This window comes from Bombyx mandarina, chromosome 21, assembly GCF_030267445.1.
Source record: "Bombyx mandarina strain Sakado chromosome 21, ASM3026744v2".
Taxonomy (NCBI): Eukaryota; Metazoa; Arthropoda; class Insecta; order Lepidoptera; family Bombycidae; genus Bombyx; species Bombyx mandarina.
Genome location: NC_143227.1, coordinates 13,382,038 through 13,406,140, shown reverse-complemented (window position 1 = coordinate 13,406,140; position 24,103 = coordinate 13,382,038). Strand labels below are relative to the sequence as shown.

General features: G+C 38.2%; 1 protein-coding gene across 2 annotated transcripts in view; it reads right to left on the bottom strand.

Moving 5' to 3' along the window:
- Nucleotides 1-16,816, bottom strand: part of LOC149500514 (integral membrane protein DGCR2/IDD) — a 40,765-nt gene extending 23,949 nt beyond the window's left edge. The window contains exon 1 of one of the 2 annotated variants that reach the window (XM_089736318.1): nucleotides 16,705-16,816. In XM_089736318.1, the coding sequence (XP_089592444.1) occupies nucleotides 16,705-16,756 (52 nt within the window). In that variant the 5' untranslated portion in view covers nucleotides 16,757-16,816. Of the gene's footprint in view, nucleotides 1-14,985; nucleotides 15,103-16,704 lie in introns of those variants that run through there. The other variant, XM_089736319.1, reaches the window with a different exon arrangement.
- Nucleotides 16,817-24,103: the final 7,287 nt, after the last annotated feature.

The following is a 24,103-nucleotide window of genomic DNA, read 5'->3' as shown; positions in this document are numbered from 1 at the left end:
TTATGATAGGGCCCAAATAAAAAATGCTCAAAACAATAATAAGAAGCTTTGGGAAACGATTAAAACTATAACACATACCAAAAAACAAAATACCCATGCGAACGACCTTCTCACACACGCAGGACCCGCAAACTCTATTAATACGGTCAACCATTACTTTGCCAATGTCGGTAGTTCACTAGCTCTAAATATTCATGCAAAAAAAACACACTCAAAAGTACCTATATTGTTTTCTCATTTAAGAACTTTTGCTATGCTGGAAACTGACCAATCCGAGATAGAAACCCTAATAAATAGTCTCAGAACAGACTGTGCCACTGGATCGGATAATATCTCTGGGATAATTCTAAAAAAATTTAAACACATCCTTCTAGCTCCAGTTACGTTTTTATGTAATCTGGCTATTTCTACTGGAGTCTTTCCCGACGTCTTTAAGCTTGCAGTAGTTCATCCGATCTATAAGGGTACGGGGGACCGACGTCTGCCGAACAATTACAGACCTATTTCTATTCTGCCAACCCTCTCAAAAATTCTGGAAAAAATTATGAACCATAGACTCATAAAATTCTTAGACAAATACAACCTTCTCTCCCCCTCTCAATATGGTTTCCGCTCTGGTATATCGACTAGCGATGCAGTTTTAAACTTAACTAATGAAATTGTCACAAAACTAGATAAAAAGAACAAAGTAATTGGTATATTCTTGGACTTAGCTAAAGCCTTCGACACGATTTCTATCCCAACTCTCATAACTAAGCTTGAAGCCGTTGGGTTGAGAGGCAATCAGCTTTCTCTTTTCAGGAGCTACCTTACGGGCAGACGTCAATGTGTCAAAATCAGTGACCTTATCAGTGACGAACTCCCTATAGCATATGGAGTGCCACAGGGCAGTATTCTCGGCCCTACCCTATTTTTAATATATATAAATGACCTATGTCAACTAAATATCACAAACGGGTCTATTTACACCTATGCTGACGATACTGCTCTCGTATTTCATGGCAGTTCTTGGGAGGCAGCTTTTAGTTTTGCTCAATGTGGCCTGAACACCGTAACTGACTGGCTGTCTAAAAATCTACTGACACTGAACGTGGATAAAACTAAGTACGTCACTTTTTCCCTGTCTACGCGTGGTAAAATATCATCTTCGCCTTTTTCACTTATAGCCCACTCCTGTAACGCTCTTGGACAAACTGCCTGCGGTTGCCCCTCCCTTGCCAGGACAAATTGCATTAGGTATCTGGGTATACAGATCGATGACCTATTATCCTTTCATTCCCATATTGACGTTCTGTCGTCCAGATTACGCAAACTCACTTACATTTTTAAAAATCTGCGTCATGTTACCGACAGGAACGTACTTACACTCGTTTATTTAGCGCTCTGTCAATCAGTCACTCAGTACTGCATAGTGGCATGGGGCGGGTCTTCCAAAACACACTTTTTAAAACTTGAACGTGCCCAGAGATGTATTTTAAAAGTTGGATGGCGGCTCCCTTATAGGTTTCCTACAAATGATCTTTACAAAACCTGTAAAGTCCTTTCTGTCCGTAAATTATTTATTCTTAATCTTATTATGACTACACACTCGAAAACTCCATACGATCCGACATTGCTCGTAAGTCAGCGGCGCGGGTATGGTGTGCGTCCCACAACACTTGTTTCTACATCGTTAGCTCAACGCTTTTACGGCTTCCTAAGTAGCTTCATATACAATAAAATCAATAAGCTCATAAATATATACCCCATGACACAGACCCAATGCAAACATGCACTAACAAATTGGCTTCACGACCTAGACTACGAGCAAACAGAGAACTTACTCCAGACTGTGAAGTAATCTGCTTTTTGTTTTCGAGCCCAATTAAGCAAATAATTATTTATATTATTATATTTATATTATTTATACCTATGTAATAGTAATAATAAACACGCATAGATGCAGATACTCACACATACACAATACAACATGCATGCGCGCACACGCTCATATATACACACACTCACACACACTCACACACACACACCCAAATACACACACATTCACACACGCACACACACGTAAAATGACCTTCTTAAAATATAACACCTAATGATCTCTCAACACTAGTCCGCATCATCTGTTCACGACTTAACCTAACCTAATCTATCTTAAGAAGGAGGGAGCCTGGAGATCAGTAATACAGGTCTTTGAACCTAGTACAGACTTCAGCTCTTTCTAAGGCTTACAAAATAAATTATAAGGTTAATTTATTTTCCATTTGAATTTGTATGTACCTTGTACCTTTAAGAGAGAAATAAATAAATTATTATTATTATTATTATTATTATAATGATTAAAAATTATTTTATAATGCTAATAGTGTTCTGTTTGCTAGTTTTAGAAGCGCTCAATAGCCGCGGAATTTAGGAGTTAACAGCGAGCAGGGGAAAAGATCACATCCAAAAGTCTTCTTCGTAATTCACTAGTTCGTTGCAATTTTTGTTTATCTTTTTTACCAAACGAGCATATGGCTCACCTGATTGTGGCGGATTGCTGTCACTTCTGAATATCAGCAATGCCAGAGGCAAGCATAGCTAAGTCGCAATCATCCTCTAAACATTCTCCACATCTCCATCCATTTCCACAAATCATGTTGACGGTCAGTGGCATAGCGAGGCGCTAAAAATAATTTCTAAAGAATATAATATAAACGAATATAATAATAATATAATATAAACAAATGTCTTTTCATGTTTCGTCTTTCAATCTTTTGCCATTATTACCATATACGCGGGTAAAAGTTAGCAAACAGACGGCGTTTTTTTTATTTATTATTATTATTAATAGCGTTATATTATAGATATACAAACAGAAAAACCGTCTTTTTCAATAGAGCCCAAAATTCGCTACGTAACAGCCTCCCGTGTAGCAACTGTTTACAATATTTACAACCAAAATTTATCAGTGATAACAAATAGCGTAAAAGACAAGAATAAAAGTTAAATGACCTAGTTTTTTTTGTCATTTAATTTTGAGACTGTGTAATCGATTTTTCTTGCCCTAAGGGTTTCAATTATTAAGTTTTTTTTTGGTGGTCGGTGTTGTAATCAAACTCGAGCTGATACTACGATCCTATTTCCGTTGTCATAAAAATTCAAATTCAAGGAACCTTTCGCCAAGTGAAATGGTGATGAACCTTACATAAAACAAGATACATTTATTAAAACTAGGCATTTATAAACAGTCGACGTCGCCCTAAGCACGTCATTTCGGATCCTCCCGATTTACTAACGGTGCTTTTAGGAAGCTCAAGCACCGGTCACCGTTCTCGTCGAACCCGTCGCTTGCGAAGAAGAGTTCGGCGAGTAAACTAACTCATAGACACAGCCCACTGAGTTTTTCACCTGATCTTCTCAGTGAGTCGAGATTCCGATCCGGTGGTAGATTCTGCGAACCACTGCTCTAACTAGGGCCAGTTAGCGACGCCTCTTGGTTTGAGCCCCGAGAGCTCACCTACACGTTAGGGTTACGCTGATATAGCCTCTCAAGGCTATCAGAATAGGTAGGGGAAGAAAAGGCATTTAAAATAGATAATTGTAATAAAGGTTGTGTACAGAGCTGTAACGATTATAGGGGAATGAAGCTCATTCCACACACGACGGGATGAAGTGATAGCGACACGTCTGAGAGAGGAGGGTGAGGTATCACATAATTAATTCCAACTTATGCTTGGACGCAGTACAACGCACGCGATAATTGCATTAATGCGAAAAGTACAGATGAGCGCAGAAGAATGTGCATATGGTGTTTGTGACTCAGAGAAAGCGTACGATAGGGTTCCCGAGGTTTTGTGATGGGCCCCGAAAGCGAAATGAGGGCCTTGAAAATACCAGCTAATTATTCGAACGATGTACTGGCGAGTTAGTAGATAAGTGCGGTCCGCAGCCTGCGGATCCGACAACTTTGTTGTAGCTGTAAGCTTACATCAGGGATCGGCTTTAACTCCCACTTGTTTCTATTGGCATTTGCAGGAGCGATCTTTGTGGCGAGGCTTGGGGGAGGCCTACATCCAGCAGTGGAGGTCTGTGGGCTCTTAGAATAGAAGAGAAGTTTTTCTTGGTAATGGATGCATTGACATCAGATATACATGATGAAGCATTTTGGTGTATGCTGTTCGCCGATGACATTATTCTGGTTGGGGAAGAAGGGCTAGAGGTACAGAGTGAACCAGTAAAACGGTTCCAGAAACTGGAGAACGTGGGGCTAAAGTTCATCAGTGGCTTTGGTGGTTCCTCCATTTTGAATCCGATGCCTTAGATTGTGTACCCCTGCCAATCTGCTCCGACTTTAGATATCTTGTTCTTGCAAAGCGACTGCGATATTGACTAGGAAATAGCGAGTCTAATAAAGCTGGATAGATGAAATGGCGACAGGTCTTGGGAACAACTTGTGACTGGTGAAATTTTTTTTTATTGCTTAGATGGGTGGACGAGCTCACAGCCCACCTGCTGTTAAGTGGTTACTGGAGCCCATAGACATCTACAACGTTAGTGCGCCACCCACCTTGAGATATAAGTTCTAAGGTCTCAAGTATAGTTACAGCGTCTGCCCCACCCTTCAAACCGAAACGCATTACTGCTTCACGGCAGAAATAGGCAGGGTGGTGGTACCTACCCGCGTGGACTCTCAAGAGGTCCTACCACCAGTAATGAGAATACCTCTTAAACTTGAGGTGAAGATTTACAAGTCAGCTATAAGCATTGTCGGTCTGTATGGATTAGGGTGTTGAACTATGAAACCGATGGATGAAGGAAGATTGCATGTAACAGAAATACGAATGTAGATTTGATTGAATGTACACATTAATGTAATTTTTTTACAGTACACTATTTAAACTATGTTATTTCTTTAATGGCATGGTATGATGGTATGATAAAAAAACTTAAAAATGTTTTTGATACTTGTACAGTCCTCTACTTCGTGAAGGAGGGGCGTGCTTGAAACAAGTTGGCCATAAGCTTCGCAAATTCGAGATAAAGCATGGAAAGATATAACGAGAATAAATAATAAATGTTAGTTCCTGTTACAAATTATGAGATTCGAAACGAGCGTGGCTCCGCATTACGTTTCACGAATGACCTATTTCACTAATCCGCAATTATTTGTGGTTTTTTTTAAAGTCGAGAATGTTCCTACAAATAAATCAAATTATTTTTAAGGTTCCGCAGCCGGAAGAACAAGAAACGGAACACATCGAATTTCGTCCGTTTTGCATCTTAGAGCAATCTACATGGAATTTATTATATGTGTATGCTATGCCCGACTCTATAATAATGTGTCCTCTAATAATAATATTTTTTTTCTTTATTTTTTATTGTACACACAGTTAATACAGTGCAATAATTGCGAAAACTTATAAAATGGCGAGCTTAACTCAACAATTGAGTTATCTACCAGCTAACCGTTCTTAAAGAGGGAGAGCTTTACATAAGTGGGTAGAAGAGTACAATCTAATCAATTTACTTATTGATACAATACACAATAACAATAATAATAATAATGTTACCGCTGGTTTGCATAGTGCACATCAATTTTAAGCAGTTTTTGTGCATAGAAGCAAAACGTTGTGAAACTCGTTGGAGATCTATGCAATGGACGTTTTCAAGCTGATTTTTTAACGATGAACCAATTCCACAAATTCGTTTTTTTTATTGCTTAGATGGATGGATGAGCTCACAGCCCACCTGGTGTCAAGTGGTTATTGGAGCCCATAGACATCCACAACGTAAATGGGCGGGTGGCCCATTGAGATATAAGTTCTAAGATCTTTTTTTTTTTTTTTTTTTTATTATTATTTGTGGTCATAGTTTAACAAAGATTAATAAGCTAATATTAATAAATGTATGACTATGTCCTGCTAGTAAAGTGTACAAATATTAGGTGTAAGTCTACATAAAAATAAAAAATAAAACTTAAATTATTCTACTTTATCATCTTAATTATCTAAAGTTATCGTCTAAATATTCTGACATACTATAGTAAGCCTTATCTATTAAAAATACTTGCAATTTTTGCTTAAAATCTTGTAAATCTACTGTCTTCAAAATTTTTATTGGTAGTTTATTAAATATTCTTGATGACATACTAAAAAAACTCTTGTCATAAAGGGCAGTTCTATGAGGTAGCGAAGAGATCTTTAAAGTATTCCTAACAGATTGCGGTTTTGCAAACAGATGTTTGTTCGTTTTGACAAAAATCGCTACCTCATAAATATATAACGATGTAAAAGTCATGATTTTAAACTTTTGAAAGAAAGGCTTACATGAGTCTGGTACATGAATGTTTGCTATAGCACGCACACATTTCTTTTGTGCTTTAAATACGTACTCTGTATTAGTGGCATTTCCTCAGAATATTAAAGCATATCTAAGGGTTGACGCCACATATGCATGGTAAGCTGTCAGTACAGCTGATTGGTCTACTACTTTCGCTAACTTATACAAGGCATACGTATATTGGTTTAATTTTTTACATATTGTATCAATGTGTGTTTGCCATTTCATATCATTATCAATCCAAATACCCAGAAATTTAGTACTATTCACTTCTTCAATATTTGTCCCATCATATTCTATTTTCAAAGAGTGTTGTATTTCTTGTGGGTATGTGACAATTTTTGTTTTATTTAGGTTAATTAATAAATTGTTTCTTAATAACCATTCTATAACTAGCTTAAGAGTAGTGTTAATAGCGGACTCTAAGGAATTTAATTCTTTTTCTGTAAAGATGACGGTGCTATCATCGGCAAAGAGAATCATCGGATGTTCTATGGCTTTAGGGAAGTCATTAATATAAATTAGAAAAAGGAGCGGCCCTAGTACGCTGCCTTGAGGTACACCGAATTTCATTTTCATCCAATTTGAGTGATAGCTTTGTACTGTCCTACTCAGTGGACATATGTTGTCTATTTCAACCCTTTGATATCTGTCAGTTAAATATGATTTTAATAATTTATGGACATTGCCTCTAATTCCGTAAGCATTTAATTTATCTAGAAGGGTTTTATGATCCACATAATCAAACGCTTTAGTCATGTCCATGTACAGTGTAGCAGTAGGAGTTCGATTATCTAAGTTGTAATATATAGGTTTTAATAGGTCATGTATAGCCATATTAATTGATTTATTTCTTCTGAAACCTTTTTGCTCTTGTGTAAATAAATTATGTTTTTCAAAGTAGGAGTTAATAGCTTCGTAAATAACTTTATCTATAATTTTGGAAAAAATGGGAAGTAAAGATACCGGTCTATAACAAGCAATGTTTTCTTTATCGTCTTTCTTAAAGAGTGGCTTAATGACAGATCTTTTTAGTTTGCTTGGAAAAACGCCATGTTCTATACATAAGTTTATGATATGGCTAAGTACTGGGCTTATAATAAGTGCTACCGATTTAATTGCCGATGTAATAATATTATCATAACCAGAACTATGAGTGTTATTAAGGGATTTCATTAACAAAAAGATGTCGTACGGAATAACAGGATTCATGAATAAAGAGTGAGGTGTACTGTGACTATTACTTGTATCTATTTTCAAAATTTCTGGTGTTTCATTTAAATTTACCGGAGAGTTTATTTTATCAATATCATTATCAGTATTAGTAGCATTAATAAGAAAGGTATTAAATTCGTTGGCAATGTTAATGGGGTCTGTTATTATACGGTCATTTACTTTTATTCGTGTTATATATTCTTTTGGAAAATTTGCCTTACTTTCATTAATTATTCTCCATGTAGCTTTCGATTTATTGTCTGCATTTGATATATAATAATTGTTTTGACACTTTTGAGTTAGCTTTATAATTCTTTTAAGTCGCGCACTATAATTTTTTAGAATCTGCTTTTGACTTTCTGAAGGGCTGGTTCGATAATTCCAAAGTAATTTTCTCTTTTGTTTACAGCATTTACCAATCCCTTTAGATAGCCACCTTGTTTTTTTAACACAGGTATTTCTTATTTTTATCTTGGGAAAACAAAGGTCATAAAATAGTTTAAAATCTTCAAAAAATGAGTCAAAGGCATATTCGGGATCATTTGAATTAAATACATCATAAAAAGTTAGACTTTGTAAACATTCTTGAAATTTTTTTATGTTTTCATTACTAAAATCACTTCGTATTGTGTACCAATGACTAAGAGTACACGTTTTTTTGACGGGGCACGTTAACATCTGAGCAGTGTGGTCTGACATACCAAGATCAATTACTTCACATTTGCTACCTTGTACATTATTGAATATATTATCAATACATGTATTACTACTTGGGCGAGTTACTTCACGTGTACCTATTTTCATGTTAAAGCTATAAGTTAAATGCTCAAATCGTAGAGAAATAGAGTTTCTCTTCAATAGGTCAATATTAAAATCACCACATACAATTACTTTTTTGAATTTCCGTTTATGTACTAAACACATTATAGAATTGTAAACGTTAAAAAATATATTTAGTTTTTCTTGTGTATATTTTGGTGATCTATATATACAGATTATAACCAAGTTGTGTTCAATTAACTCTATAGCTGAACACTCCACATCATTACAAACGCTGAGATTAGATATCTCTTGCAATACTTTATATTTGTGAAACTTCTTTATGAGTATACAGGATCCACCATTTCTATTTTCTCTGGCAAAGTGTGCACCTAAATTAAAGTTTGGTAAAGTTACATGCACATAGTCTAATTTGTTCATGTTGTGCTCTGTTAAACAAATTACATCTACATTTTTTGCACATTTATCAAGTTCTTGGATATTTACACATAATAGGTCAGACTTACTAAGCAATCCATTAATATTTTGATGCATTACTCGTATCTTATTGTAAACGAAAAAACTCTTTTTGGTTGCTAGAACTAATCTGTGTATCGGAAATATCAGCATTATCATATGAATCAGATTCATTTAGCTGTAAGGTAGATTGTTCATAACACTTATTTAGGCTTATTATGTAGTTTTTTAATTTACTGAAAACAGTATGTATGCCTTTATTGTTAATTTTTTTCGTATACTTAGAAAACATAGCATAAGTATATTTTAAATATCTGTTGGTATCAAAGGTGTAGGCATATTCATAAGTTTTGTTACTAAGGTATAGATGGTAATTAAAGGCCTCGATTTTCTTATTGAATAAATATACATTGGCACCAAGTTTGAAATTTGGGGAACATATTATAACATTAGTATGAGTTATTTTTTCTAATTTATTTTTTATGTATTCTACTAATTTTTCATAGTTGAAAGACATTTCAAAGTCTTTTGTACCTAAGAAAATAATACAGTAATCTTGTAAAGTATAGTTGACAAGTTTTAATTCTAAATTTACAAAAAGTTCAGTTATTCCTGCATTTGTTAAACAATAATGTATTATTTTAGAGTTTGTGAAGGTATACTCAGCTGTTTTCAATATGTTGTTTACATTATTATCACTTATAATACAAATTTTGTTAGAGGTTATTCTATTATTAAGATTACATTGAGTTGAAATAGCGGTCCCACCTGTAACTGAGCTACAGAGGTGCTGTAAAGTATGTTTATGTTTTTTATTAATTAGGTTCAAAAGTTGTTGGTTGCACATCGTTTCCATAGATGGCGTGGTTTTTAATTTATTTTGCGTATCAGGTGGATTTCGCTCGTTCGCGATTTCAATCGCTGATTTATTAGATTCAATAACAGTGTCGTCATCTGTGGTCGATGCCTCAAAACAACTGGAGTTACCTATTGCCGAGAGAGGTGATGACGTTCTAATATTATTATGTCGGGACTTTTTCTTCTTCGGTTTCTTTCGAATAACTTGTTTTTCTTGTTGGTTTGTTTCTGAATGTAATATTTTTGAGTCGTTGTTATTTGTTTGCAACATATTTTCTTTCAATTTGTTTATTTCTTCATAGGCATTTACTAATTCGTTTTTTAGTTGCAATATTTCTTTCTTGAGCTCTTCTATGTCACATCGATAACGAGTAGACAAGTCCAGTTGCAGATCCAGGTCTAGTGGGCTATGCCTTTCTATTTCCGAAGTTGTCGATCCAAAGGAAAGATCAAGTGAATCATTTGTAAGGGTCCTGTGACGACGAAGAGTTACATATTCGTTTGCAGATGTAGTTGGTGTTCTTTGAAGAGGCATTGTTATTGTTAATTTATAAATAAAACGATGAATAAAAAAGAAAAGCAAAAATTCAATAAAGCGCTTAGAAGCTTAGCGGAAATGAAATGTCACAAGCGCCATGCAATATAAACGGCACTTTATGAGGTATTTATTTGTATAAAAAATGTTCATAAGAATTCATAAAAGTCACAAACTAGCATGCACGAAACTCGTTTACAAACCCGTGACACCCTTCACTACAAGCTACATTCACTACAAAAATAGTAGCGAAATGGTTCTATTACGCAAAACTCTCAAATGTTCGTTAGGACGCTTAGGTATTTCAAATTTTTGAATTTGAATGACTTGCGCGCGCACTGTTTACAATTTTGTTTCTAAAATTAAATGTTTAATATGAAAGTCACTATAAGAATTTAACACTGCTAATTATCGTCTTATTAGTTTGTGATTGTTTTCAGCAGGTATTATATTGGTATTTATCACTTAAATCTTATAGTTAATTGATATTTTATAGTCACTGTTTTGCACTCGGTTTTGATAGGTTTTAAAGTCTAACACTTATTGTTTTGAAGAGATAACACTTATCCACGAGAATTAGCACAAATATATTCTATTTTACTATAAATTGTGTCTTATTATTCATTAAAACTATTTTTAATGATTTAAAATACGCGGCTCACTTGTTTACGTTCGCGCCAAGTATAGTTACAACGGCTGCCCCACCCTTCAAACCGAAACGCATTACTGTTTCACGGCAGAAATAGACAGGTTGGTGGTACCCACCCCATTGAAGAATTTAATGAAAATACTTGTAGTTTAGCACTAATATTCTGAGCGCATACCAAGCGTACTCCTGATTTCTTGAAATGAAGCAAGTTTGTATAATTTCAGTTGTTTATAAGATACCATAAACTGAAAACGGTTTCATGTCAAACAGTCCGTATTTTCAGGCGAACACAAAACGAATAAACATTGACAGAACGCAAACAACGTCTGCATTTACGACATCGGAAATACGTTAACGAATCATTCATCAATTGATTCCGCAGTCACTTGGCAGTTTACGTTTCAACTTCGACGTCTTATTATCTTTCCGTTGTATTTCTGTATCTGTATCAATTTTTTATTATTTCTCTGCTTTGCTAGGACGGGAAGGTTTGCCAATAACGGCCCGAGTATCCCCATCTCCATAAAGGACTGTGGCGGGTAGCCATCATACAAACGCAGATATTTGACAGATGCCTGAATCTTGCTTACGACATTTTCAAGATAAGCTTGCATATATACAAATTCCGAACAACATTCGGCCCGTCGGTCTACCGAGCAATATCACCCGCTCGGTGGAAGATCTTCCCTTTATCGTATATATCTACAGGACCTAACCACTCAGCTATCCTCTAAGATTGCATCTTCCGCCGGAATTGCGACCTTATCCGACCGTGACGGGGCAACACAAAGCAGCGGTCATCCAAAATATGTCTTGTCGGATACCCGGATTCATGATCGCTGCGCTTAGGTCCCTCAAGCAACGGTCAAAGCCCTCGTCGAACTTGTCGATGACGACAAAGTGTTCGACGAGCAAACTAACCCATAAGCACAGTCCACTGAGTTTCTCGCTGGATGTTCTCAGTAGGTCGCGATTCCGATCCTGTGGTAGATTCTGCGAAGCACTGCTCTTGCTAGGGCCAGTGTTAGCAAATTCGCTCAGGTTGAGCCCGTGAGCACACCTATCCGTCCGGGCGTAGCTGGAATAGCCTCTTAGGCATTCAATAGGTAAGGATAAGAATTGCGACCCACTAAATAGATCTGGCGAGGAACTCAGAGGGCTGATGCGACAAGTAAGGTACGTTGACACGATGAAAGCGTGTCATTGCGATATAAAGTAGAAAACATAGTTGAGACAGGAAATTGAAACAGCAGATCGTAAGTTTGCTTAGTAATCATCGTAATGTTGCCTGTTCTGCGATTAGTTACGCTGTAATAATTGCGGTATAATCTAGGCCTAGTAACAATTTTAAACCCATTTGAAACGTTGGAATAGTATTTTCAGTAATGCAATCACATAAAACATAAGACAGGTTTAAATCCCTTTAAAGTGTTTAAAATGTTTAATTTGACTTGTAAGTACGTTGTTATTCCCGATCTGTGGACATTCGTTTGGATTGTCGCACTGCGGGGCGTTCGCAGTCAGCGTGTTAGCGCAGTAATTAGCCTCGATAGAAAATATATTACATTTTTTTTCATAAAATCACTTTTATTTTATCTGTTACACAGAGGGGCGAATGGGCTTACGCTTCGCCTGGTGTTAAGAGGTTATCGGAGTTAATAGTATCCTGAGTACTCCCTCTTAAAACAAGAGCTCCGTCTTAATATTGTTATGTAGTGGTGTGTTTCATCATTGAAATCGGAACACAGGTGTGCTGGGTGGCAGAAATAAGTAGAATCGTGATCCCTACCCGAGCAGCATTACAATACTCTCTACCACCACTGATAATGCAAATAATGTAAGTAATGCGTTTCGGTTTGAAGGGTGGGGCAGCCGTTGTAACTATACTTGAGACCTTAGAACTTATCTCAAGGTGGGTGGCGCATTTACGTCGTAGATGTCTATGGGCTCCAGTAACCACTTAACACCAGGTGGGCTGCGAGCTCGTCCAGCCATCTAAGCAAAAAAAAAAAAAAACGTAACTGTAACGCAGTAAATTTTGTGGGTCTTTCATAATAGCTTTCGGAGAACATGCGGTACGTGTTTTCTTAAATGATTTGATGCCACTGCTTGCGAAATTTGAACACCGCTATAGTGACATTAGTGCCTTACCAGAAGGCTATGTCGTTCAAAAAGTAATGCAGAGGGCTATGTTTGGAGTTTCCCTGTGATATCGAGTCTGGAATTAGGAGAGTCGCAGGAGAACCAAGATAACTTATACATCCCGAAGGATTGCATGGTTGAAGTGGCAGTCAACATTGCTCGTATGATGGCCGCTGGGACCATAAAATAGTGGCGCCCGCATATCGGGAAATGCAGCGGGGTTAGACCGAGGTGGATCGATGACCTGCTAAAGGTCACTAATATCCGCTGGATACGGGCTGCGTAGGCCTGATTACTGTGATGAACCTTGGGGGAGGCCTAGGTCCAGCAATGGAGGTCTGTGAACTGTGGATGATGATGATAGTGGCATTACTTGATACGAACACATCGATTGCTTGCAATTCAAAGGCTTTTGCTGGTTTTCTTAATATTGGCCTGATTTTCTCTAAACACCGGTCAACGTTCTCATCGCAAATAATTCTTGAAGCGTTCGACGTGCTGCCTAGCCCATCGACAAAACCGACTGAGTTTCACGCGGAATCTTCTCAGTGGGCCGCAATTCCGATCAGGCGATAGATTTTGAGCGAAGCCCTGATCTTGTGCCCACTGAGTTTCTCGCCGGATCTTCTCAGTGGGTCGCGTTTCCGATCCGGTGGTAGATTCTGCGAAGCACTGCTCTTGCTAGGGTCAGTGTTAGACACTCCGGTTTGAGCCCCGTGAGCTCACCTATACACGTTAGGGTGAAGCTCTCAAGGCTATCAGCATAGGTAGGAAAAAAAAACTTATCTTGTTAGGCTTAAATTTAACAAATTCTTTTAAGTTGAGCACATGAGACACCTTGTATTTTATTTGTATGCTTGTGTTTTGTTGTATTGTATATATGTGTATACGTATGTTGATATATTATAGGCCCAGGAGCGGGACTATCCGAACAGCGGACCATGATAGGCCGTTAATGATGACGATGATGATATTTAAAGTATTATGTTAAATAATAGATGTTATAAATAAATAATAAGACAAGGTTAAGCTAATTAGTAGAACGTCACATTATAATCCAATTTTTTTTGCCCTACCTATTCGCTGGTAGCTTGGCTATTCCAGCTAAAATCCAATAAAAAGGAACAGTGTGAAGTATTCCAGATGGTCCTGAGTAAATTTTAGTTAATCTTAAACGAGGCCGTCAGCGCAAAAGTGGCCTATGCTTACCATAGTTATGACGGAGCAATGAGGTTTAAGTTTTCATGAGTTTGAATTTGAGTAGGCAAAAAACAATACGCGCAAAAATAATGTTTACAAAGCCATCTGTTAACCATGGGTGAAACTATGGATAGGCCGGTTTCGCATCAAAATTTATTATATTTTAAATAAATTGCAATATACATAATAATAATTATAAGCATGAAATGAAAAAATGTGGGTTACGCCACTATTGCGCTGACGGCCTCAAATAAGAGTAGGTATGTTAAATTTAAAAGAATATTTTTTGTTGGTTCCGACAGACATTAGCCAGGAAACCGAAAACCAGATCTTTAAAGAATTCTATGAAACTTTTGGCTGATGCGCTAACAGCCAAACCCATTAAAGTAATAGTCAAAACAATTACTGCCGAGAATGTTTTTTTTTGCTTAGACAGGTGGACGAGCTCAGGGCCAACCTAGTGGTAAGTGGTTACCGGAGTACATTGATGTCAACAGTATAAAGGCCCCCAGCTACCTTTAAAAATGAGTTATAGCGTCTTTTGTAATTCGATAATTTTCAATCAGAATGCCTACTTTTACGGCTTAAATTCGCGTGCGGGACTGCTGATTGATCCGTGATCACGAAAACTGTAAAGTATTCCAAATAAATACTTGCAAGAATACGCAGTGCAATAAAACGTGCGACATTAAACCGTAAGAATTGTTTTAATCAACTCTACGACTCCCGAAGACTGAAGAAAATAAGGTATACTTTAAAAAAAAATTGCATGACATCCGAAGCCCTTTTTTATATTATTTTATTTTACTAAGTATTTTAAGGGAAAGCTTACTTGGGATCATCTAATAATTAAGCGGTAGGCAGCGGCTTGGCTCTGCCCCTGGCATTGCTGAAGTGCATGGGCGACGGTAACCACTCACCATCAGGTGGGCCGTGTGCTCGTCTGCGTACAAGGGCAATAAAAAAAATTAACATAAGTCCCATTTCGGACAACACAAAAGAAAAAAAAACATCCAGGCCATTTTTTAAAGACGTAATTTTTAGTAGGAAAGCGTTTATATAAAAAACGCACTTACCTATCCAAACACAGGACTGCTATCGCATGCCGTCATCAAAACTCCTATGCCTATTTTTGCCGTGAAGCAGTAATGCGTTTCGGTTTGAAGGGTAGCGCAGCCGTTGTAACTATACTGAGATCTTAGAACTTATATCTCAAGTGGCGCATTTACGTTGTAGATGCCTATGGGCTCCAGTAACCACTTAACACCAGATGGGCTGTGAGCTCGTCCACCCATCTAAGCAATAAAAAAAAGCCGTCGTCAAAACTTGTATTTGAAAGTTACCCTAAATACGAGATCTCCTCGCTTACCTCAAACACTGAATAGTAAAAACAATAGTTTGACTCGAAAGAGATATTCGTTTTAAACTTCATTTAAGTTCATTCTAAAAAGCGTAGTGAGATTTTTATGTTAAATAGTGTAACGGCACCTGTATTAAACAGCTTTGTACTTATAACCTTTATTAATTTACTTTACTTAATTATTAATTATTTGAAGTCGTCGTGGCGTCCGGTGCATTCGTATCTAGCGATGCAACGGTGTTCGCGTACTTTTCTAACCTACCTATTTAAGAAATGTTTACGATTGACTCGCACGGTGAAGGAATAATATCGTGTAATAAAACCCAAACCCGCAAAATTATAAGTTGCGTAATTACTGGTGGTAGGACGTCTTGTGAGTCCGCACTGGTAGGTACCACCACCCTGCCTATATCTGCCGTGAAGCAGCAATGCGTTTCGGTTTGAAGGACGGGGCAGCCGTTGTACTGTTACAAGTGAGGTAACCACTCAACACCAGGTGGGCCGTGAGCTCTTTTACCCATCTAAGTGTTAAAAAAAAAATTACGGAAATTGTAAGCCGCTTATTGAATTCATTTGGTATTTTCCGACATTTCGAATTCTCTGAGATTCCATGGTCGCAGATGAGAGAGTGGACGGCAAATTTATTTCGCCTAAGACTTGGGAAAGAAAATGCCGTAATCTTTAAATAAAGGTTAATGGTCCACCGTGATCCGAAAATTTATTTACAACAACACAAACATTGTAATTTAAAATGAACGCGAAATTAAACCAAAGCGTTTTGAAGATATTTTTAAATATGTCTGCGATACGCCTTAACGTAATATGAAATTACTGAAAAATATATTTTGATGAATTTTAGATACGACAAACTTGAAAACTCAACAGCGGATAATTTAATTTAAAAAGGTTCTCCTCAAAGTAATGGCTTATTAGGCATTTATTGTTACTTATTTTTAAAACACAATATTCATTAGAAAACAAAGCACGCGAGTTTCATTTAATATGTTCCTAATTAGAGCACAAGTACAGGCCAGTACAAAGTTATTTCAAAATCCAAAGTAATTTTGTGTCACCACACTTAATAGTAAACCAATCAAAATAATTAAAATAAATCAGATCGAATATCATAAAGCAATATAATGTAAACAACAAATGAAAGACTTATCAAAGTTTGAATCGTATTCAACTCACCGGCTAGCGCGGAAAAAGTCAGCATTACCACCAACGACCAAGCCCGGTTCATGACTGCGGTTGGCGGCTCCCCGCGCCCCCTAATGCGGCAACACCGTACAACTGAATACACGGTTTGTTTAATAATAATTAAATTATGAACTTTTAAATATTACATATTTTATATACTTGGTATTAGATAGTTAGTTTAGTTTGTTGTTTAATGGAAGATGTACGAGACCTACGGACGGAAAGGTGTGTAAAAAAAAAGTTATTTAATAATTGTTCTTTAATAGATGTTGTGACCAAAATCTATGATTGCATTCAGTATTATAAGACGTGTAACGTAATGTTGTTATTGTTACGTTTTTTATTTTGTAGTTTTATAAATAAGTAACAATGTTTTTTATTGTGCAAGAGGGATGTATTATTTACGAAATGTTTCCAATTTCTGATATGTGCGCTAAAAAAATCTTGCAAAACTAACTTTATTTAAATTGTTAGCTAAACATTAAATTTGTTTATTTTACAATTAAATGAATTATTGCTGTATCGGCTCATTCATAAACTCGTAGGTACTTCATTCACAATCGGGCGACCATAATTTAGCATGGGAATTTCTAAAAATTAACTTGTATAAAAAATATATTTCAAAATTAATTAATTCAGATTGGCCGTTCGGATTGTCGATAATCCCATTCTCACGGATCGTTTGGAACCTTAGGGTCTGCGGAGGGACTTTGCTTCTCTCTGTATTTAGTACCGTATGTTCCATGGGGAGTGTTCTGAGGAATTGTTTGAGATGATCCCATCATTTCGTTTTTACCATCGCACCGCCCACGATTGGAGTAGAGATTATTCATACTACCTGGAGCCACTGCGTTCATCCACAGTGCGTTTCCAGAGGTATTTTTTGTCACGTACCATCCGGCTTTGGAATGAGTTCCCCTCTACGGTGTTTCCCGAGCGCTATCACATGTCCTTCTTCAAACGAGGCTTGTGGAGAGTATTAAGTGGTAGGCAGCGGCTTGGCTCTGCCCCTGGCATTGCTGAAGTCCATGGGCGACAGTAACCACTCACTATTAGATGGACCGTAGGCTCGTTTGCTTAAACGGGTAATAAAAATATATAAATGTTAAAAACATTTATATATTTTCGAACATTTATTCATTTATTATGAAACAGTTAATTTATTTTTATAACCTTAAACGTTTCTTGTTGATTTAGTTTTTTATGTCAGTCTTTAAGTCTTTGAGACAAATGAAAATTATGGGAATATGGTTTTAAGCAATCTAGATCCTAATTTAACTTAAAGTTTATATGTAACGGAACCCATTCATCGATTATTACATACATTTACTAAACGAAAAGTAGTAGAAAAAAAATCAAAAATATCTGTAACTTTTTGTAACAGGACTTTTCGTAGGCAGATTATTTCTCCAATCACATTTTAGCTACTTTTGGAACGAAGTTCCTTATGGGACGATGCGGAGGGGTACCCTAACTGGGAAAAACGCCCGTAACGTAATATTTTTATTAGTAATGCACACAGTGTGCGACTTAACTTTGTAATAACGTACAAAAAATTACATATTTTTTATAAATCATTGTGAATAAAATAAAGTTCATAGATTGGTATTTTTTATTTTATTTTATCAATAAAGAAATCATAATAAAAATGTATACCCGATGTAATACCCGAATAATTATTTTCTTTATACCTCGATAAGTTATATACTTAAAATTAATATTTTTATAATAAGGAACTTCGTTCCTATCCGGTGTCCCACGACACCACTCATCTTTTTTAATTCCATTACGTGGCTAATGATTCTGTATTGAACCTTCTCGCAGTCCGACTCACAATGTGTTTGTTTTCTGTTTGCTGATAATAAATAATAAATAAATAAATAAGTTTGATTTTAATTACACGATGTTATTCCTTCACCGTGGAAGTCAATCGTGAACATTTGTTAAGTACATGTTTCATTAGAAAAATTGGTACCCGCCTGCGGATTCGAACACCGGTGCATCGCTAGATACGAATGCACCGGACGTCTTATCCTTTAGGCCATGATGACTTATATGTCAATTTTGTTGTTTTATCCCCCTACCTATTCGCTGGTAGCGAGGCTATTTCAGCTACGCGCAGACGGGTAGGTGAGCTCACGGGCTCAACCTGAGAAAATTTGCTAGCACTAGCCCTAGCAAAGCAGTATTTCGCAGTATCTACCACCGGATCGGAATCGCGATCCACTGGGAAGATCCGGCGAGAAACTCAGTGGGCTGTGTCTATGAGCCAATTTTGTTGTATTGTTTTACGGTTGTCTCTTTTAAATCGTAAAACATAGACAGTCAAATAAATCGCACTTATGATTTAGAAAAGGTTTGATAAAAGGCGAGAGCTCGTCAATGATTCGTCCACAGCAAGTGTTTTCGGAATCACTTTTGCTACTTACCCATAAGATTTGAAAGTTATAGCTTAGCGTACCTTTCCGTGCTGGAGTCATGGTCCAGACGGCTGGCCGATCCTTCGGCTGGTCGTAGGACCGTCGAGGCGATTCGCCCGGTTCTTATGAACTGGGTGAATCGTGACAGAGGACGCCTCCCTTTCCGGCTCACGCAGGTGCTCACTGGGCATGGTTGCTTCGGTGAGTTCCTGCACCGGATCGGAGCCGAGCCGACGGCAGAGTGCCACCATTGTGGTTGCGACTTGGACACGGCGGAGCACACGCTCGTCGCCTGCCCCACATGGGAGGGGTGGCGCCGTGTCCTCGTCGCAAAAACAGGAAACGACTTGTCGTTGCCGAGTGTTGTGGCATCGATGCTCGGTGACGACGAGTCGTGGAAGGCGATGCTCGACTTCTGCGAGTGCACCATCTCGCAGAAGGAGGCGGCGGGGCGCGTGAGAGACGCACAATCCCGCCGCCGTCGAGCGGGGGCCAAGGAGGCGGATCTCGCCCAAGCCCTGGCCCTCTAAGTGTTTCGGGTCTCCCTCACATGTCGGCCTGGGGACCGGCGAAGGGGGCCTAAGATGACGACGTGCAAGCTGCTCTGCACGCGTTTTATGCATGAGCATCCGGGTGATGGAAGGCCGGCTATCCTCAACCCACGCTGGTTCTGACCCAGTGGGGTATTCCGTAGGATAGACCATTCTAACCGGCGCCATCTAGGCGGGCTTCGGATAGCCTGCCGACCGAGAGGGCTGGTGGTCGTGGCGCCGACGACCGCCAGTCCGGCGTCCCGAGGGGGAGGGTGATGGGAGAGATGTGCTCCGCACTAAACGCTTCACTTTCCCCCTTTGCCTTTTCATGAGTTTTGTCTCATGCGAGGTTTGGACGTTGGTTGTTGAGAGACAGGAGGTTTTAGTCGGTTCGACTCCGACATGCCCCGCCCTCCATCCCCAGTGAAGGGCGGAAGTCCGGCGATTTCATCCTGACAAAAAAAAAAAAAAAACCTTTCCGTGTAGTACTGTAAAAAATATTGTTCTTTATTCTTTATTGTACACACAGTTAATACAATACAATAATTGCGAAATGTTATAAAATGGCGAGCTTAGCTCAACAATTGAGCTATCTACCGGCTAACCGTTCTTAAAGAGGGAGAGCTTTACATAAGCGGGTAGAAGAATACAATCTAATCAATTTACTTATTGATACAATACAAAATAACAATAATAATAATAATAATAAAATAGTAAGAAATTTCCTGCAGCTTGAAGAAAACCAAACTTACTACACGTAATAAAAACTAGCATAATAACTCATAGCTACTGTATATTACGTGGCCAAAAGCCCGTATATACCGTTCTACCGGCTCTGTCGACAGACTGAAGAAAGGAAAAACCTATGAACATAATAATAATAATAATAAAAAAACACTAATACATAAGATATCAGACTATATACATACACAATTATACACATAAATAACATAAACATATACATACACGTACACATATAATGAAATACATAAAATAAATACAAAATCGATAGATAGTGCTCCTTTAATGCCTTCCTGAATACTTCAAGTGAGGGGCTTGCACGGATTGAGTGCGGAACTGAGTTCCACAGACGCACAGAGTTACTGATTTAGTAAATTAACGGGATTTAAATTTAACTGCATATGCACCTTTTTTTTGTCCTACCTAAGCTGATGCCTTGAGAGGCTATATCATACGCACCTTTGGTTCTTGCTGATGTAATTCTGCGGTAATCAGTGAGGATAAACTATCGAAATTCCTCAGAAGCACTGGCAACATTCTTTAGAAGTTTTTATCGGAGCTTACTGCGTGCACGAATGAAGCCTGGCCGATTATGGATGAGATGGTCTCCGTAATTCCTTTTGCGACGGAGCCAAAGTAAATTGGTGCGCTTACTCGAATGCGCTAAATAAACGACGCTGATTTTGTGAGACTACTTAGTACTTTTCTTTCTTTTTTCTTTACGTTATCTTGTTTCAATTAGGTATTCACGATCAAAATGTTATTTAAATAACGCATAGCCAAATTTGCAGACTGTACCGGTCTTATCTCGTCCCGTTCGTGGAATAACTTGATAATTGTCGGCATCTTTTCAATATCTTTGAGTTCATTCAAGTATTATTTATATGTAAAATTGAAAGCTTATTAAATATATTTATTATTATTATTATTATGAATACTTTATTTCAGTACAAACCGTAACGTTATGTTAGTAAGTCTTATTTATAATCTATGTTAATAACTTCAAAACCTAACACAACTATTACACTATTTGTTTCAATTATTGTTTCCCAAGTGCCTGCTGCAAAGGCTATTAATTAGAAGACCTTCGATCTTGATATGATAACTATGACACTTTTTTTTTTTAAGATTACGATTAATGTTTTTTTAAATACTGTACAAAGAATATATTGCGTTGGTAGCGCTGGCGATGTCTACGACAGAAGCCACCGGTTGTTAGAGCTTCACAGTGAAAAGCCTCCTCCCAAGAAGAATGTCTGCTTTCTGCACGACAACTTCAAACCAGCTTGACAATGAAAGCTTCGGTGTTGAACTTTTCACTCCCAAACTGTGCACTGACATGGCATTATTTAAATAATTATGAGGGGATTATTGGAGTGATTTTTCATTTTTTATTCTAGTTTTTTTGTTGTTGTGGTGCTATTCTTAAGTTTTTTATTTATTAATATTTACATTCGTTTTCTTACTATTAGGTCGTTGAACTTTTTGTGTTATTGATTTTATTTTTATTTTACTACAATTTATTACTAAATCATATTATATAATTATATTATCATTGAAAAAAATGTCATGCGTCTAAAAAAAATGTTACAATCTACGGTTAAGATTCTTCTTTAAGTATCTTCTTCTTAAGTATCTTGAGGATCGCCAGCTGATCAGTGACCGGCAGTACGGTTTCCGTCATGGTCGCTCAGCTGGCGATCTTCTTGTATACCTCACACATAAATGGGCTGAAGCCTTGGAAAGCAAGGGCGAGGCTCTCGCTGTGAGCCTTGACATCGCGAAGGCCTTCGACAGGGTCTGGCATAGGGCACTTCTATCGAAGCTTCCAGCATACGGGATCCCTGAAGGACTCTGCAAGTGGATCGCTAGCTTTTTGGATGGACGGAGCATCACAGTTGTCGTCGACGGCTGCTGCTCCGATACCATGAACATCAACGCTGGTGTTCCACAAGGTTCGGTGCTCTCCCCCACGCTTTTCATACTGCATATCAATAACATGCTATCTATTGATGGCATGCATTGCTATGCGGATGATAGCACGGGGGATGCGCGATATATCGGCCATCAGAGTCTCTCTCGAAGCGTTGTACACGAGAGGCGATTAAAACTTGTGTCTGAAGTGGAGAACTCTCTGGGGCGGGTCTCCAAGTGGGGTGAACTGAATTCAGTTCAGTTCAACCCATTGAAGACACAGGTTTGCGCGTTCACTGCGAAGAAGGACCCTTTTGTCATGGCGCCGGAATTTCAAGGAGTATCCCTGCAGCTTTCCGCGAGTATCGGGATTCTGGGGGTCGATATTTCGAGCGATGTCCAGTTTCGGAGTCATTTGGAAGGTAAAGCCAAATTGGCCTCTAAAATGTTGGGAGTTCTCAACAGAGCGAAGCGGTATTTCACGCCTCGTCAGAGACTTGCGCTTTATAAAGCGCAGGTCCGACCTCGCGTGGAGTACTGCTCTCACCTCTGGGCCGGGGCTCCCAAATACCAGCTACTTCCATTTGACTCCATACAGAAACGGGCTGTTCGGATGGTCGATAGTCCTGCTCTCGCGGATCGCTTGGAACCTCCGGGTCTACGGAGGGACTTCAGTTCTCTCTGTGTTTTTTTTATTTTTATTTTTTATTGCCTTTCTAGGCAGACGAGCATACGGCCCACCTGATGGTGAGTGGTTACCGTCGTCCATGGACTTCAGCAATGCCAAGGGCAGAGCCAAGCCGCTGCCTAAAATATTTTATATTTTAGGTTTTAGGTTTTATACCGCATGGTCCATGGGGAATGCTCTGAGGAATTATTCGAGATGATTCCCTCATCTCCTTTTTATCATCGCACCTCCCGCCATCGGAGCAGAGTTCATCCATATTATCTGAAACCGCTGCGTTCATCGACAGTGCGTTTCCAAAGATCTTTTTTGCCACGTACCATCCGGCTTTGGAATGAACTCCCCTCCACGGTGTTTTCCGAGCGCTATGACATGTCCTTCTTCAAACGAGGCTTGCGGAGAGTACTTTATGGTAGGCAGCGGCTTGGCTCTGCCCCTGGCATTGCTGACGTCCATGAGCGACGGTGACCACTTACCATCAGGTGGGCCGTATGCTCGTTTGCCTACAAAGGCAATAAATAAATAAATAAAATCTTTAAAAATGTAACGACTCATCGTGGCGAGCACTTAATCACACATCGGAATGCACGTGCCTTACAGTGCTTGCAGATTTAAAATCCTGATGATAACAGATGAAGGCAAAGCTTAAAGCTCTTGCGGGTGAAAGACACAGTTAACAGCATAAACTCGCTTTCATTTCGCGAAAGTTCCAATAGCTCACTTTACTTGGTCTGCGCTCAGACATTCAAGATAAAATTTCACATATCACAAACTGACATACGTGAAAAGAAAGAGGACTCTAATAACAAGCGGAACAAAGCCTTCCCCGTCATACTTGCCCTCATACTTTGCGAGCTCCCAGGTCAAGGCACGTCACTTTCATTAAGCCCTGACGAGGTCGCTTCCAAACTCCCGGGACAGGGAGGAAATCGGACGCGTAAGAACATAAACACCTATATGATTGAAATAAGCTCGTCTCTAAATAAAACTTTAGTTTACCGTTCTGAAGTCTTAGTCAATTAATCTACAAAATCGAGCTTTGTTTTTGTTATATCTTAGTTAATTAGTCTACATACCTATTAATACGTGAAGCAAAA